Source organism: Nicotiana tabacum, chromosome 3 (genome assembly GCF_000715075.1).
Source record: "Nicotiana tabacum cultivar K326 chromosome 3, ASM71507v2, whole genome shotgun sequence".
In the NCBI taxonomy this organism is placed as follows: Eukaryota; Viridiplantae; Streptophyta; class Magnoliopsida; order Solanales; family Solanaceae; genus Nicotiana; species Nicotiana tabacum.
In genome coordinates this window covers 196987817-197004718 of record NC_134082.1, presented here as the reverse complement: position 1 = coordinate 197004718, position 16902 = coordinate 196987817, and the positions used below count along the sequence as shown (strand labels likewise).

At 37.8% G+C, this 16902-nt stretch overlaps 1 protein-coding gene across 1 annotated transcript; it reads right to left on the bottom strand.

Moving 5' to 3' along the window:
• Positions 1-3432: 3432 nt before the first annotated feature.
• Positions 3433-5244, bottom strand: LOC107775344 (putative pectate lyase 2). Its single transcript, XM_016595075.2, has 4 exons — positions 4534-5244; positions 4241-4344; positions 4032-4161; positions 3433-3866 (listed from the first exon to the last, which is right to left on the bottom strand). Exons 1-4 carry the CDS (start codon positions 5233-5235, stop codon positions 3651-3653), a joined length of 1152 nt encoding a protein of 383 aa, XP_016450561.1. The 5' UTR covers positions 5236-5244; the 3' UTR covers positions 3433-3650.
• Between the last annotated feature and the right edge of the window lie 11658 nt (positions 5245-16902).

Below are 16902 nucleotides of genomic sequence, written 5' to 3'. Positions count from 1 at the left end.
CGGTATTGTTGTTGTAGCACCACATTTGAAGCGTGAAAAGTAGAAAATGTTTTTTCCAATAAGTCCTCATCTGTGATAGTGTCTCCACATAATTTTAATAGAGAACTTACTTTAAAGATAACAGAATTATACTCACTTACGGTTTTAAAGTCTTGCAACCTTAAATGTATCCACTCATACTGAGCTTTCGGTAATACCGTAAGTTTTAGGTGGTCATATCGATCCTTCAAATTAATCCATAATTCAAGTGGATCTTTTATGGTTAAATATTCAGTTTTTAACCCTTCATGTAGATGATGATGAAGGAAAATCATGGCCTTCGATTTATCCTTATTTGATGCTTCATTTCCTTGTATAATAGTATTTCCAAGACCTTTAGCGTCAAGGTGAATTTCAGCATCAAGAACCCATGATAAATAGTTCCTCCCGGTGATGTCAAGTGCCACAAATTCAAGTTTTGATAAATCTGACATAGTAAAAACTATCATAAAAGATGAATAAGTTAGAGAAATAATTATAATAATAAACAATTAATGAAAACAAAACGATTAAGGTAAAAAAAATGAAAATAGAGCTATATCATGTTAACAATCTACTATTTCATTTTATTCTTGCCATAAAGTAGAAATTACATACTTGTTTCATTTCACTTTATATTATTGATATATATGTGTTAATAGAACTGAACGTGACTAACATTATTTATATGTTCCAATAAATATAAAGTAATTAAACTATAAAATTATTGCTTGTCAATTTATTTCTCACAGTTCTTCAAAATGCCTTAAAGATATGTTTTGATCTAGGGAGTCCATGAATATTATAAGTATGACATTAGTGCATAGCTAGTTTGATGACTTTGAGGTCCTCTAAGAGTTGAGCACGGAAGGAAATAGTTATTTTATCACTGCAATGTACTTAAACTATTTAAGATGCCCAAGCTTGCACAAGTAATCTGCAAACAATAAGCATATGATATGTACTGCCATAAATAAAATGATTATAATAATACATACCTTAATAAAATATGGCTCAACTTAGCGGGAGTTAAGAATAAAATTAGAGCTTCGTGCTGATAACGTGTTATAAAATAAAAGCAATGCAGTAAAATGTAAACAAGAAGAAATAGAGAGAATGGAGAAGTGTTTTCTTCTTTCACTTTGGTGTAATTTTTCATTGCAATTACATGGCCTTTTATAGGCATAAAAAGTAAAGATGATGGACATAAAATAGGAAATTTAATCTTTAAGTTATTCACAACATAGGCATCCAATGTAGCATCCAATGTAGTATCCAAAGTAGTATCCAAAGTAGTATCCAATGTACAAACTATTCATAACATTTCTAAATTTATTTCAATTTTGGGGAGTAATGAGAGAAATTAGATTTGGGTGACTGCTTTTTGTTAAATGTTTTAACTTCTTAAATGTAGAACGATTTTTATTAACAAACTAGTTCGCGGAAAATGCTTAGGGAAAGCTAAAATTCATAAATAATTTGGTCTAAACAGCTTAAAGAAGATGAGAATGATAGATTTTCTATGAAGAATTGATCTAAATAGTTGTTAACTCAACTGCTTAAACTAAAAATAGCCGGCGTTTATATGATATAAGTATAATTCATATATAATATATGTATAATTATATATGATCAGTATATAATCTTTGTAAATTGACTTGAATAAATAAATAATGAATCTATCCGATTATTTGTGTAAAGATCTCAAACTTCAGTGCTATGATGATTAAGACTAGAGAATGGCAAAAATGGCCCCTTATTTTTGGGGTAGGTTTAAACTGGTTCCTTAAATATATTCTTGAGCAGTTTTGATTCTTCAAGCTTGCAAAAGAAGTGAGCAATTTTAGTCTCTATTAAATATTTAATAAACTTTGGTAGTCAAATTTAATAGGACCTGTGAAAAACGATTCGAAAAAACTAGGAAAGTCACATCAAATCCTAAAAATTGCGACAAAACAAAATGCATCAGACACCAGAGATGAATAAGAAGAATAGGAACTGCACTACGAAGCTGCACCAGATTCCAGAAATTGAACAAAATAGCAAAATCTGCAAAAATTATACCTCTATTTTATTTTATTTTATATAAAATCCTATTTTTTCATAGTTTTGGTTAAATCTAACAAACAATGTTTGTTAAATATTTGGGGGATTAAAAGTGATCACTTTCAGCAAACTTAAAGGATCAACTGCAGAAGAATATATTTAACGGACCAGCTAGAACCTATCCTCAAACATAAGTCACCGTTTTCGTCATTTTCTCTGATCAAGTCAAATCCTTTATTTTCAAGTGAATAATTGTCTTACAAAACTCTTTCTCCGACATCTTTTTTACTTTCTTTATGTTCTTGGAAGCTTTAAAAAAAGGGTAATATGATTTTAAGAATGTCATGTATTCGTTCGTTGGAAAGTAATCATGTATTCATTCGTGGAAAATAGAATCGCAGAAGGTAATTTTACGCTCTAAAATTGAAAAAGTTCTTTCAATCTTTTTTGCCATTAAAGGTCAAAGACCATTTGCTAAAAGTATATCAACCCCGATATGGAAATTTGAGTAGAATTTACAAATAATTCACTTGATTTTTGCATGATTAAACTTCATCAACGAATGAAAAAGTAATGACTAATACATAGTCGTGAATACTATTTATTTTTGAATTTAGTATTATATACTCACGGTGGAAACACCTGGCTAAAAGATAAGTTTAGGTCAATTAAAGTTGTGATGTGACTGCCCGGAGTCGAACCCGGGTCTATTGCTTGGAAGGCATTATGTTACGACCCAAAATCCCGCCTTAAGGATTATGATGACTCCTAGTCTCTAAAACTAGGTAAGCGAATCACTTACAACAGTTAAACCATTAAAACATGATATTATGAAGCAGAATTTAATACAAAAAGAGAAATTTAAAGGTGATACATGCCAACACGCGATAATCACTATAAAGCCCCAAGACTAGGTAGTACAGAGTCACGCACTCTAGCTGAATACATCGAAATATCTCAAAATACAATACTGTTCGGATAGAAATTGACAGTATAAATGTAAAGGAAAAGGACTCCAATGACTGCGCCGATCAAACAACTCTACCTTGAATCCTCGCAATTAAGAAGATAACCCTGTCTGAGTATGCTCACTTGTAACAACCCTTTGGGAGGGTGCTACTAGTTATCCTAACGGTTGGAGTAAAAATACCTTTTTTAGGTCAATCTATTTAATTAATTTGCATTAATTGGTTATCTAGAGCAAATGGTAAGTAACATGTTATAAGAGGTTAAAATACATCGATAGTGTAAAAAATTATTGCATAGTGTATATACTTAATAAATCCTTTATTTTTATCAGCTTAAGGGGAAAACAAAAGGCAAGAAGGGCCAGAGCAATTGCACAATATCTGTATTGTTCCTACTAATTAACCATATATTTACATAAAAGTTTTTTTTAAGGATCAACGGAATATCCAAAATGGATCTCAACACAGTACCCTTCAGTACTCATCTCATTCTCAGGGATTCTAATTTTTAAGACTCCCCGTTTTTGGTAGAAGAAAATCAAAGTTCGAGCGTGAATAAAAGAAAAATAGCCTGCACTTCCAGGCCAGAATCGTAAAAACAAAAATTAAAATTCAAAGTTAACATTTATAGGATGTGCAACGTAAAGGTCCAGCATCAGCAGTTAAAGAAGGAACCATAGATCCATCAGCCACAGGAAATGACTGAGCCTTTGAGTAATATGGATTAGTACTTCCATATCCAGATGGTATAAAATATGCTCCATTCATAAATTTATCCTTTGAAGACCTCCACTTCCAATTCTTCCACCCATTCTTTGCTTCCCTCTTCGTAACCTAATAAGTGAGAACGCAACAATATCATGCATGAGTATTATTAGTGTACTATAGACCTTAATACAGCAGATAATATATTATTGATAGTATCAATGTTTATAAGAAAAAGAAAGGTTAACATATAGTTGTCATGGATTAATGGGAATTTTAGATTATCTCGCTCACTTGTGTGGATTTATATGCCATGAAATAATTTCCTTCACTGAAGATGGTTGGATTTGCACTTCCACCAATAGCATACATCAACCATTTTTCGTACCGATTGTTGGCCACATGAGCATAACCTAGCCTCACTCTGCATGTATATATTTGTCTTACGTGAGAAGTGGTAATCTTCAAATAAATAAATAAATATGTAGAGAAATCATATTTACCTTGGCATTCGTTCTATTAAACCAGGGCCAAAGTAGTTGAAGGCTACCGTCACTTTCATAATCTTGTCTTCTTTATTGTTATCATTGTGCCCAAATAACATAACCTGCTCATCAGATTTTTTTCAGTATTAGTTAACCCCAAAAAAGAAAAGGGACAAAATGAAAATCATCGTTTGCACTAGCGTCTAACTAAGCTTATTTATTTCGAGTCGGTTAGAAATTCAATTTGCAGCTTAATAGTGCAGATTCTAATTAATTGAATAGACTAAGTAGAAAAATTAATGTACACGTACTTTATCATGCTGAGTGAAGTAGTTGTTGGAGATGGTAACAGCAGTAGAAGCATGAATAACGTCAATAAGGCCATCGGTGCAACGTGCAAGATAGCAATGGTCGATCCAAATATGAGAAGAATGAAAAATATCAATACCGTCTCCGTCAGCGCCGCCACGATGGCCGGCATGCACCGGACTATCCCGCACAATGCCTTTTTTACCAGGCTTACAATCATGGATGCTAATCCCATGTATAATCACATGGCTAACATGTGCAATTGTGATACAAGGTCCATATGCAATCTCCACTTTAGCTCCTCTTCCATCTATAGTCTTGTAACTATTGATCATAAGCTCATTCTTTAGTGTTATAACCATGTTTTTGGCGAAAGTAATCCATAGTGGTTTGGATTGAATTACACCATATCTTAGTGTACCTGGTTTAGGGTTTACGGGGTCGTCCGACGGATTAGTAACGACATATATGGCACCCAATTTCCCTCCGATGGCAGCTTTGCCGTAGCCGACGGCACAATCAGCCAATGCACGGCGGTTCTTGGCCCAATTTGATTTGGTACGCCAACAAGAATCAATCACATTCGTAGTTTTTTTAGTAGTAGGTGCATAACTATAACTATAAGGAAGAGGTGCATAATACTCGGCATGTAAAGTTGATATACCCAAAAAAAGAAGAGTAAGTACAAATGCTAAAGAAGACATGATGATTAGGGAAATTAGAGGTTGAGCATACAAACTATGGGAATGGTTGATATTCGCATATATATTAGGGTGTATCAAGGTGGTGCCCACGACGATAGAATATTGAGACTAATTCTTTTTGCAAAATTTGGTCAGCATTTTGGCTAAGATTTTGGGGAGCATTAATAGACGTGATTGCACGAGCTTTGGATGATTGACTTTTTGAGAGATGTAAGCCTTTTTATTCTTTAGAAATGCTTAATTGGGATTTGACCTCTCTTTTAACTAGTAACCATTGACTTATAATAATACTGTTATTTTAAAATTCGCTAGTATTCACTGAACTGCTAAGACAATGTGTACGGAAAGAACCAGATTTGTCTCCCTGAGTTGCGACAGTGTCAAGGATTTATCTCCAGATTCAAATGAATTTTGGACGAATCAACATAAGATAAAAATTAAAAATTTGATTCGGAAATAAAAAAGATAAAAAGTAATTGCAGATAACATGGATCGAGCAGAAAAGCAAAAACCAATTCATGATTACATATTTGGAGTGTCTATCTTTAGAAAGTCTCTTGAACTTAAGTTCATTGCTGCATCATAAAGGAACAGTTAATCAGCTTTTCCATGGCTGCCTATGTATATACTAGGTGTTATAGGGTCAATTTTTCTTTGTTTTGACACTGCACGACAGTCATACAACAATGACTCAACCCTCTTCGTTTTTCCCTCACATTTTTGTTTGACACTTAGAATATGACAACATATTGAAAAATCAGACAAGGCACACAGTTTACAGGAATCTCTTTCCAACATTAAATTAAACTCGTGCTACAAAGAACACATAAAAACAGTCTTACAAAAAGAAGCCAAAGACAGCCAACTCTCTGCCTTGACAAGTCTGTCTAGCCTATGCATATATAGGCAAATATTTTTGGCTCACAACCTTATCCTAACCTAGCAGCTGACATCCCAATTGCAAAGGATTTCAAAATTGGAATTTCAAACAGACAACTGTCCAAGCCCCACATAGCCATTCTTGCTCAAAAATAGGAAACTATGTAACTGTCTTGCATGTGTGTGGCACACGGGCGCAACCTTTGAATTTTGGCGCCAATCAGGCCAACTCTTGTCATGTCTTTGCGCCATGCCATTATGCAGCATGCCTTGCGTGCATATCTGCCAATCTGCATGCCCAGCTCCCCAATGACACTACCTTGTCCGCGCCCGTCTCCCTTGCCACACCCTGCCTTAGCTAGCCTTAGTTTTTCCAGCCCTTGCTATGTTTTTGCTGGCTGTTGTCTTTGCCTTGCCATGGTCATGCCAATGCCAATGCCATGGTCTTTGTCATGCCTTGTTACCTAAGCCACATGCCGTCGTACCACAGTCCATGCCCATCAACACCTGCCCATGTCAGACAACCTTGTCAACATGATGCCATATTCATCATAGGGTTGTGCCGAGGTCCATCATGTAAATCCCTCGTCACAACCATGCCATGTTCGATCGACCAAGCCGAGGGGTTACCAAACTTCCCCCACCAGATGAGCTCGTCGCCCTAGAGGAGGCAGAATCCAGATACGCCTTGATCTGATCTTGAAATTGCCAGAGAGACGGTCCTTTCTTCCAAGTTGCATCATACTCCTACTTTCCCGTCCATTGAACCAGGAACTCTGTCCGCCTACTCTTTTTGCATTGACCCAACATACGTGATCCAAAATCATCTCAATTATCATGACCCGGATTTCCCACCTTTGGGAGCCGTGATGGCGCCAACTAATGTGAGCTAGGCAAGCCAATTATTGAACAAATTACCTTAATCACTTTTATACCCTTTTAGCATTTATAAAGCAATAATGTGAAAAATAACGGAAATTTCATTAAGCGGAAGAAATGTAGTAAAATATCTGAAATATGAATCTAAAGCAATTGTTTAAGCCTTAATCACCCAGAACTGGTGTCTCAGTACCACGGATGATCTAAGAGTGCTAAATACAAAATCTGAAAACAAAGATATACTATTTCCGAATCTAGGAAATGAAACAGGAAATAAAAGATAGAGGAGACGCCAAGACCTGCAGACGCCTGTAGGTCTACCTTGGATCTCCGCGTGGACTGAAGGTAGCCACCCAAATACTATGGTCCAAGAACTGCTTCGGGATCTGCACATAGTGCAGAGTGTAATATCAGCACAACCGACCCTATGTGCTGGTAAGTGCTTAGCCTAACCTCGACGAAGTAGTGACGAGACTAGGACCATACTACCAAATAAACCTGTGCAATTATATAATATACAGCGGAAAATAAAACAGAAATAAACAAGTAAAGATGGGAGGGGGGTACATATTGCGGGGGTGTATCAATATCAACACTAAATCAAGAGTAACAGCATAAGGACATCTTAGAATTCACGGCAAAACAATAAGAAACTTGTATCCAATCTATAAACATTTTGTATCAACAATTGTTGCGGCGCGCAACCCGATCCCAATATATAACAACATTGTTGCGGCGTGCAACCCGATCCATATTATTTATCACTGTTGCGGCGTGCAACCCGATCCACATATATCATTGTTGCGGCGTGCAACCCGATCCACATATATTATTGTTGCGGCGTGCAACCCGATCCACATATATCATTGTTGCAGCTTGCAACCCGATCCACATATAATATTGTTGCGGCGTGCAACCCGATCCCAATATACAATTTAACACTAATCACAATGGAGCCCCGACAAGGGAACAACAAAATCCTGGTAAGGGAATCAATAACAACATAATAGAATCAAGTGACAACAGAAAATCAGTAAATAAACGTAAAGGATAACATAACTCAATTATCAGCAAGATTCAGGAAAATCAAGGACAAGTGCACGACATCACCCTTCATGCTTTAACGCTCTCTTACCAAAACAATACTCACAAAAATAAAGTCAAGAAAATAAATGAAGTCATAATAAAATCCCGGCAAGGGAACAACAGTACAACAATCGAATTCCGGCGAGGGAACAACATCAAATATCCTCTTCTCTTTCCCTTTTCACATTTACTCCACAACTCACTTCACAACTTGAGTCAATGCTCTAAAAGGTTTAATTTTCACTTATACTTTCACATTTCATTGTACAACTTGAGCTAATGCTCCTCAATGTTCAAATGTCACAACTACTTCTACAAACTTTGCCCAACAATAAAAATCATCATCAAAGCACAAATAATATAACAAAGCCATAATATAAGACTCACGGGCATGCTTGACACAAACATATAGATACTCGTCACCATGCCTATACGTTGTACTCGACAAATACCACATAGCAATTAGGAATCGACTCCTAATCCCTCAAGCTAAGGTTAGACCAAACACTTACCTCGATACCACGAACATAATTCAAGTCTCTACTATCCCTTTACCTCTTGATTTCACCACCAATTTACTCGTATCTAGCCACAAGTTACTTATTACATCAATAAATGCTAAATGAATCAATTCCAATGCTTGAAAATAAGTTTTCCAAAGTTTTACCCAAAAAGTCAAAAATTGCCCCCGGGCCCACATGGTCAAAACCCGAGGGTCAAACCAAAACCCGATTACTCATTCCCCCACGAACCCAAATATATAATTTATTTTGAAATCAGACCTCAAATCGAGGTCCGAATCTCCAATTTTTGAACAACCTAGGTTCTACCCCAAACACCCAATTCCCCCTCCCCCTCCCCCCATGAAATCATTGATTTTGAGTGGAAATCGTGTGAAAAGATGTTAATGATTGAAGAAAATGAGTTAAAATTGACTTACAATCGATTTAAAAGAAGAGTTGTTCTTGAAAAATCGCCCTAGGGAGTTTATGTTTTGAAAAGATGTGAAAAATAGTTGATTTTTCGGCTAAGTATAAAAATTGCAGGTTGCAGATATAGGAATTGCGACCAGGGTTCGCAATTGCGAACCCTTCAGAAATCTGGTATTTTTGCATTTGCGACATAAGTTTGCATTTGCGAACTTGCAATTGCGATAGGGAAGACTCATTTGCGACAAAGGCATATGGCTGGGAACTTCGCATTTACGAAGGAAGGATCGCATTTGCGATCAGCCCTGCCCAGGCCTTTTCTCGCATTTGCGATGTGTTGGTCGCATTTGCGAGCCAGGCCTGGAGCATACCAGATAAAATCTGCAACCAACTAGTACCAAATTCCACTCTGTGGCCTATCCAAAACTCACCCGAGCCCTCGGGGCTCCCAACCAAACATGCACGCCAATCTAAAAACATCATACGGACTTGCTCGTGCATTAAAATCACTAAAATAACATCAACAACTGTGAATTTAACATCAAAATCATGAAATTTCTCAAGAACTTCAAATTTTCCATTTTTCTCAAATATGACCTGATTCACGTTGTTTCAAGTCCGTTTCTTACCAAATTTCACATACTTATCTTAAATCACATATAAGACCTGTACCGGGCACCGGAACTAAAATACGGGCCTGATGCCATCGAGTTCTAATCACAATTCATTTCCAAATCTCATAAATTATTTCAAAAAATAATTTTCTTTAAAAATTCATTTCTCGGGCTTGGGACCTCGAAATTTGATTCCGGGCATACGCTCAAGTCCGATATTTTCCTATGGACCCTCTAGGATCGTCCAATCACGGTTTCGGGTCCATTTACCCTAAATTTTGACCGAAGTCAACTTAAATCATTTTAAAATCAAAATTTACCATTTTTCACAGATTTTCACATATTAGCTTTCCGGCTACACGCCCAGACTACGCACGCAAATCAAGGTGAGGCAGAAAGAGGTTTTTAAGGCCTCGGAATGCAGAATTCATTTTAGAAATAATTGATGACCTTTTGGGTCATCACATCAATAGTCTCCTCAAATTGCTTGCGCTCTACTGGAGGAGCACGTTTTGGCACCACCTTTGTTGGATCCTCAGCATCTTTATGAAGCCGTTTCAGGAAACTCACATGAAAAGTTGGGTGAATTTTGAGACGTTTTGTCAGATTCAGCTGGTAGGCTATTTCACCCACTTTCTTTACAACTTCAAACTGGTCGTCATACTTTGGAATCATCCCACGATGAAGCTTGTTGCTATTGATTTTCCTCCAAATCTGTGGAGTTAGCTTCAGCAACACCTTGTCACCGACATTGAATTCTAAAGGCCGCCTATTTCTGTCAGCATTCCTTTTCATCCTTTTAGCCGCTCTTCTCAAGTTGTCTCATGCCTCAGCCAGCAACTCATGCTTGTTGCGAGCATAATTATAGGCAGCAGGACACTTTCCCCTTGATTTCAACTGAGCAACTTCCAACGGTGTGTCAGGATGTCTTCCCAATACTATTTCAAAAGGACTCATTTCAGTTGCCGAAGACTTGTGCAAGTTGTTACAAAATTGTGCATTGTCTAGCAACTCAACCTAATTCCTCTGACTGACAGTCACATAATGCCTCAAGTATTCTTCAATATAATGATTTATACGTTCGGTCTGACCATCGGTTTGTGGGTGATTTGCAATCGAAAATTTCAAATCAGTCTCCAAGAATTTGAACAATGCGATCCAATATCGACCTGTAAATCTCGAATCCTGATCACTTACAATATACCTTGGAAACCCAAAGTGGTTCACAACATGCTTGTAGAATAATTCAGCAACAACTTCACAGGAACAACCGGTTGGAGCAGCAACAAAAATTCCATACATTGAGAATCATTCTACCACCTGCATAATTGATGCTTTGTCATCAACTTTTGGAAGTCCGCTGATAAAGTCCATAGAAACAAAAGCCCATGGACATTCCGAAAATGGTAGAGGTTGTAACAACCCAGCTTTTTTCTTCCGTTCAGTCTTTTCAAGTTGGCATACCAGACAAGTTTTCGCATAGGCCTTAACGTCATCTTCTATTTTTGGTCAAAAATAATTCCGAGACAGCAATGCCAACATCCTTTCAACACCCGGATGACCAGCATGAGCAGTATCATGCGTCTCCTTTAGAAGAGAACGATGCAATCCAGCACCTTGAGGAACCATAATCCCCCCTCTGAAGTACAACAAATCATCCTCGATTCAATACCACTTAACTGTCTTGTCTTTCACTTGATCCATTAATTTCACATACAATGGATCGTTCATAGCATATAACTTGATTGTATCAAGAAAATCAGATTCAATTCTAGTAAGTGCATAAGTTGCAACAAATTCCCCTTTACAACTAAGTGCATCGACAATCTGATTTTGTTTTCCAGGTTTGTGCACCCAAACAAAGTCATATTCAGCCAAGAACTCTTGCCACCAGGCCTGCTTCGGACTCAATTTCTATTGAGTTTTGAAGTATGTATTAGCCACGTTGTCCGTCTGCAGCACAAACTTTGTTTCCAGCAAATAGACTCTCCAAACTTGAAGGCAATGAATTGCTGCAACCATCTCTTTCTCATGTGCAAAATAATTTTGCTCTGCAGTGTTCAACTTTCTGCTTTCAAATGCAACCGGATGATCCTCCTGGACCAGCACACCACCAATATCATAATTTGAAGCATCAGTGTGTACTTCAAATGGCAAATCAAAATTTGGCAGCTTCAAGATTGGTTCGGATGCAATGACCTTCTCCAATGCATTGAAAGCCTTCTCACACAAATCCGACTTAACACATTTGACATTCTTTTTCAGCAAATCTATTAAAAGGAACAACCTTTTTTGAATAGCATGCAATAAACTTCTGGTAATAATTTGCCAAAGCAAAAAATGATCTTAGTTCCTTTATCCCGCTTGGTGTGTGCCAATCAATAGCTTGCACCTTCTTTGGGTCCATCTACACTTGGTTTTTACTAACCAAATGGCCTAGGAACTTTTTTTCGCGACTTGTAAATTTACATTTCTCCATCTTGACATAGAGTTGATAGGCTCTTAAGTCTTTCCAGCACTTTTCTTAAATGAGACAAATTATCGTCAAGGGTTCGGCTATAGATGACTATGTCGTCTATGTAAACAACTACATGTCATCAAGATACTCGTAAAGAACATTGTTCATTAAATTATAGAAAGTTGTCGGGGCATTGGTTAGCCCAAACGGCACTACAAGAAATTTAAAGCTACCATATCTAGTTATAAAAATGGTCTTAGGGGCATCCTCCTCATCTATCCTAACCTTTCAATATCCTGACCTTAGGTCTAACTTAGCAAAATAACTAGCCTTCGAGAGCCTGTCCAACAGATCTTGAATCAAAAGGACCTGATACTTATTTTTGACAGTCACCTTGTTCAACGCCCTATAGTCAACACACATTCGCAATGTACCATCCTGCTTTTTCTGGAATAAAATAGGAGCACCATATGGAACCTTTGATGATTGAATCAACCAAGCATCAAGAAACTCAGACAATTGCTTTATTAATTTAGTTTCATAGGCGACATGCGGTAAGGAGGCCAGGCTGCAGTGATCCAAGAATAAGTTCAACCCTATGATCAATCTCCCTTATTAGCGGCAACTCCCTTGGCAATTCTGAAGGCATCACATCTTTGAATTCCTTCAGCAAATCTGCAACACAATCTGGGACCTCAATCTGCACGTCCGACTTGACTTCAACGAGTGCAGCGAGGTATGTTTCGACACCCGTCTTAAATCCCTTCTCGAATGTAATAGCAGAAATCACAGCAGCAATCCCAACGTTTTTATCCCCCGTTGGACCAAATACATTTGACAAAGCCAGGGTTTTTTCTCCCCCATGAACATAAGTTCATACAAATGAGGAATTGGAGCAACTTTATTATTCTTCAGAAAATTAGTTCCCAACAACACATTGAAATTGTCCAATGGAACCACTGTCATGTTGAATTTTCCAGACCAATGGCCCAATATCATCAGGACATCCGTGCCACTATAACGACCCGACCGGTCGTTTTGAGCTTTTGCACTTTGATCGCCAGTTCTCGGGCATGACTTGCCCCGTGTAATATATTATGACTAATGTAGATTATTGGTTTTGGTTTTCAGGAAAATTTGGAATGAATTTGAAAGAAGAGTCTTAGTTGAAAGCTTTGAATTTGAAAGGTTTGACCAAAAGTTGACTTATTTATATATGAGCTCGGATCGGAATTTTTATGATTTAGTTAGCTTTGTTGGGTAATTTATGACTTAGGAGCGCAATCGGAATTAATTTTGGAAGTCCGGTGAAGAAATTAACTCATTTTGGCGAAGTTAGTATTTTGGCGATTTCCGGTTGATAGGTGAAATTTTGATCCGACGGTCGGAATGGAATTCCGAGAATTTCTGTAGCTTCGTTATGTTATTTTGGACTTGTGAGCAAAATTTAAAGTCAATCAGACGTGATTTGATAGGTTTCGGCATCGGAAATAGAAGTTGGAAATTCTAAAGATCATAAAACTTGGATTGGAGGTTGATTCATGATTTTAGCATTGTTTGATGTGATTTGAGGCCTCGAGCAAGTCTGTAATGTATTTTGGGACTGGTTGGTATTATTGGTCGGGGTCCCGGGGGCCTCGGGTGTGTTTCGGATGCCCAACGGGTCATTTTTGGAAGATTTTTGTCGTTTTGAGCACAAATGTAATGATCTAAAGGTTCATTTTTAGTTATAGAGATCCAAATTTGATTTCGAGACTTCCAAAATTTAAATCATGAATTATAGGACTGATCTGGAAATTTTGGTTTAATTTCATTAAGTCGCGATTGGGTTTTTGATGTGAAATGTGAGTTAATTGTTTAACGAGTGCAATGGGTATTGAACTGAGCAAATGAGCTTTGAATTGAGTTTTGACTGAAGGGATATGTTTGTATCATTATTTGTGACTCATAGGAATAAGAATCATCAAATTCCGAGGTCCCAGGCCCGAGAAATTAATTTTTGAGAAAAATTATTTTCTGAAAATATTTAAGGAAAATGGAAATGAAATTTGATTAGAAAGTGATGATATCGGGCCTGTATTTTAGTTCTGGTGCCTAGTACAGGTCTTATATATGGTTTAAGCACTTTCTGTAAAGTTTGGTTGAAAACGGACGTCATTTGATGTGTTTCGGACTCAAAATGGAAAATTTGATGTTTTATGAAATTTGAAAGAATTCTTGGATTTTAAAGCTTAATTCATGGTATATGACGTTATTTTGGCGATTTGATCGCACGGTTAAGTTTGTAGGATGTTGTTGAGTTAGTGCATATGTTTGGTTAGGAGCCCCGAGGGCTCGGGAGTGTTTCGGAGGTGTCTCGGAGTGATTTCGGACTTAGGAAAATTTGGAGAAAAATTGCAGAAATGGTACCCAGTGAACAGTACCGTGAACAGTAACCACGCGGGATGAACAGTGATCCGTGTACAGTACCGATAAACAGTGACGTGTACAGTAACCTCGTGAACAGTACTGGACAGAATGTTAAGTTCGGGAGATTTTCCATTTTTAACGATTTGGAGCTCGGATAAGGCGATTTTTCGGGAGATTTTTAGAGAGAACAATGGGGTAAGTATTCTAAACTCCGGCCTATTATATGAGGAGGCTTTCAGGCCTCATGTGTGATGTGTGAAGGCTTTCAGGCCTATTGATATTGCGCTTGGGCTGTAGGAGCCCCTCCGGAGTCTGTACACACCCCCAGTGAGCGCAGGGTACCCAGGTGAGTTGGGAGTGGGCCTGAGAGGCCGTTGCTTGTGTGTGGTGAGTTGGGAGTGAGCCCGAGGGGCTGATGTTGTGTGCTGGTGAGTTGGGAGTGAGCCCGAGGGGATGATACTATACTGAGATTTACATATTGAGCCCGAGGGGCAAGCTTTTGATTTATCCTTACTGTGGAAATTATTTGTCTTTACTGTTTTAAAAGAAGAATTATCTGATACTCACTATTTTACTGTATAACTGATTTTACTGCTTGGGATAGTGTTATATTGTGCCGTTATGAGATTTCATGTTTTCAGTCGTTATTTATTTTTATTACTCACTGGGTCGGAGTACTCACATTACTCTCTACACCATGTGTGCAGATACAGGCAGAGCTGAGTTCGCTCCTGAGCGCTGATTCTTTCCAGACCAGGCAGTGACTAGGAGTAACGAGGTAGTTGTTGACATCCGCAGCCCCGTTTTCTCCCTTATCTTTGTTATTTATGATAATTCCAGACTTTGTAAAATATTAGTAAACGCTGTAGTAGCTCATGACTTGTGACACCCCGATTTCGGGCTGAGTTGGGAGGGTTTTCCTTATTCTACCACGTTTATTTCGCATTTAAGATTATATTGCCCATGATTTAGACTTATTCCTGTTAAGTAATTATAAAGAGATGTACTGTTTTGTTGATTGGATGGCCTTGTCCTCACGAGAGGCGCCATCACGACCGGGTTGGGATTTTGGGTCGTGACAAGTTGGTATCAGAGCCTAGATTACTAGGTCTCGCGAGTCATGAGCTGGTTTAGTAGAGTCTCGCGAATCGGTACAGAGACGTCTGTATTTATCCTCGAGAGGCTGCAGAACCTTTAGGAAAACTTCACATTCTTGAATTCTTATCGTGCGTCCTTGATTCATCTTGAAAAGAATCTTTTGAAATTCTTTCCACGCGTTCGTATGCGCGCATGAGCGCTCAGTATCAGATGTGCCTCGATGGCTTGTAATTCCCCGATCGAGGGGCGAGATGCGATCTCTATAAATTGATGTTGGGCCAGTCTAAAGGACTTGAGGCCGGATCTTGCCTATGGCTTGAGCACTGAGGTGCTGATTGTGCGAGCAAGTGTTTTGAACCTTTATGTTCGGTATTGTCCCTATTAGTGGGAATCATGGCTGGATAGCTACGTGAGGAGTATGATAGTACTGCGAGATGTATCTATATGACTTGGAAGTGACGAGGGAGGTCTACTGGATGATAGATGAACTATTGAGTGTATGATTTCCATTGTGATAGGATGTGTAGTCCCAAGTTATGGGTGCGTGAAGAATCTTTTTATGTCTCATATTTGGAGTGAAGTAAATTTCATATTACAGTATGAGTTTAGACTCAGGAAGATTAAGTGATTGTTTAATGTGTATGGCAATGGAAGGTATACAAAAAAATATTAACTAAAGGTAAAGCTAGTGGGTAATTGGTTTATGAGGGGAATCTATTTGTCATACTAGTTAGATAAGTCTGGGAGCTGAGATCGCTTCTGTAAATGTATTATGACGAAATCGTTGAGTCAAGGAGACCACCTTGAGGGTCGAAAACATTAAAGAAAGAATATGTTCTTACTCGGTTGAATAGCCCAATAATGGAGAATTGAAAGGTATTTTCTATGTGTTATGATTCAAATAGGTGCAACGCATGTCCATGTATCAATTTTGATAATATAATACATGTAATATTGAGATTAATGTTGTTGATATACATTGTGATACTTTGTCAAGTTGTGGACGTGTTGTTAGGATTGTTTTGGTGATTCTCTGGGAGGTGGATAGGCCCAATTACAAAGGAAACTCTGCTGAAATTTTTGAAAAATTTGGGACTTAGTAAAAAAATTTGTCGCCTAAAGAGTGGGCTTAACTGTTGTGTGAGTGAATGCAAAAACTGCAGAAGAGTTAAAATTTCCGATGATTCGTGTTTCCACAAGCTTATGAAGAAGTGAGTTTAATCTCACCATGGTATTACGGCAGCAATAGAGTATATGTGTTGTGATCTATGGCTTTGAGCCAAGTTGGGGAGCTTGCTATTGGTTAGCGGATTAT